At 39.4% G+C, this 1,951-nt stretch overlaps 1 protein-coding gene across 1 annotated transcript in view; it reads left to right on the plus strand.

Moving 5' to 3' along the window:
* The window catches only part of LOC109926017 (Golgi reassembly-stacking protein 2-like), a 29,380-nt gene that overhangs the window by 5,433 nt on the left and 21,996 nt on the right, over positions 1-1,951 (plus strand). Inside the window, exon 2 of the mRNA XM_048618828.1 lies at positions 1,447-1,527. Within this exon, the coding sequence (XP_048474785.1) occupies positions 1,447-1,527 (81 nt within the window). The remainder of the gene's footprint in view (positions 1-1,446; positions 1,528-1,951) is intronic.

Genomic DNA, 1,951 nt, shown 5'->3' on the forward strand with positions numbered 1-1,951 from the left:
GTGTTTAGAATGTTTAACCTGCTACCGTGTTGTAGAGGTAAATACTACAGAGAGTTTTTAATTAAGAGGCTAGATAAGCAAATGATAGAGAAAGGAATAGGCTGCTTTGATAGGATGAGATGGCGTAGGCAGAGAAGTGAATCTTAAACACCAGTACAAACTAGTTGGGCTGAACACCGTGTTTTCTGTACTATACGTTCCATGTAACATTGTTAGCAAGACTGTTCAAAAATAAATGCCTTTTGTAGTCCTCTTGATGGAAGTGTCTACACGGGTGAGATGCAGCTTATATATCTTTTGTAATCAACCTGTTTAGAGATGTTAATATGCACCTCTGAAGCAAGTAGTACTTTAACCTGGGCCCCTTGGCTCAGAGATAGGGGCAGTATCACTGCACCACAAGATCCCTACCTGAGATGCAGTTTATGCCCATCTCGACAAGCCCAACTAGTTACTACTGTAGCAAACAGTCCAGTTAAATCAAATCATTCAGTTCTACTTTGGTCTAGGTAACTAACGTTGAACAATCTTCAGCCAATCAAGTCTTAATTTCTCAAATGTTAATCTCAATTTTGCCTTCCTCACTGTTGATGGTTGTTGGGTCTGTGCCCAAAAAATTAGTCTTATGCTATAAGCACCTGTACTATCAGTTTAAAGTTCACTGCAACAAACATGAACTGCCAAAATATTCTTTCTGGTGAGTTGTTGTTGTCTTACGTTGCAGTTTGTGGCCCCAGAGTAAACTTGCAGGATTTAATAAGATTGGCCTGCCTGAACTCTGCTTTTCCTGGAGTTGGTGATTCCATTGGATTCCAAGGGTTAAACTGCAAGGAGAGATTAAACAAAATATTTTTATTAAAAGAACTATTCCCTAGAATTTAGAAGGTTAAAGGATGGGTTGATCAAACTTTTCATGATAGTAATGGGAGCAAAGGGAATAGAATGGAAGAAACTTCTTCCTATAGTTGGGGAATCTGGGATTAGAAAGCGTAATGTTTTTTAAAAAAAGCTAAACCTTTAATGCCCAAAATTAGAAAACATTCCTTTAGGCAAACAGCAGTTGTTGGTTAGTTTAAAATATGAAATTGATGATGTTAGCCAAAAGCATTTAGGTTAATGAGGCAAGAAGTTGTAGGTCAGCCACAAGCTCTTTGAATGATTGAAGTCCGGGGCTAAGTGGCCTCCTGCTTTGTTCATATTAAACCCAAGAGAGGCGGAACATTAGGAGCTGCTTGTGCACATTTGAATTTCATGTCTTGGTCAGGTTTGTGAACACCATTAGCTGATCTGAAATGTGAGAGTGGTGCATGGAGTATATTCTTGAAATAGGAATATAGACAGAAGGAAAAGTACCTCAAACGTTCTGCTTCTTTAAATTCGCATCTTTAAATGCAAGGGAGCCTGGTCATTTGTTTGTGATGCAATGTTTTGTTTTTCTCTGAGCAGGTGCAGGAGAACTCCCCGGGATACTGGGCTGGTCTAGAACCGTTCTTCGACTTTATCATTTCGGCTGGTGATACAAGGCTGGTGAGTTTATGTTCTTAACATTTTGACACATGCCTCATTTGTATTAGTTTATATTTGAAGCTTTGCTGTTTCAGTAATGACGTTGGTTGTTGTCAAAAATGTCCCATCAGTCTTTCCTTTAGAAAAGGGGAAACCCAAAGAAAAAAAATACCCTTCTTGTTGATTAATCCTTGTTTTCTGCAATAGTTTTGTTCTGCTGTTTTCCATCAGTATTACCTTTACCCATTCATTTAATTGAACTCTGTTCTCCAAGCTAGGCAGCACTGCAGCCTGTCAATGTGCTACTATCTTCCTGATGTGTCTTCCACATAAGATTTTCACTACATCGTCAACTGCCTTGGAGATTCTTAAATCTAGCACTGCAGTCTGCTTTGCTGTCTCTTGTGGCTGCTGCTGCTTCTGTGACTGGAGCTCTGCTCACCTG

The sequence above is a fragment of the Rhincodon typus genome, chromosome 41, assembly GCF_021869965.1.
Source record: "Rhincodon typus isolate 14 chromosome 41, sRhiTyp1.1, whole genome shotgun sequence".
Lineage (NCBI taxonomy): Eukaryota > Metazoa > Chordata > Chondrichthyes > Orectolobiformes > Rhincodontidae > Rhincodon > Rhincodon typus.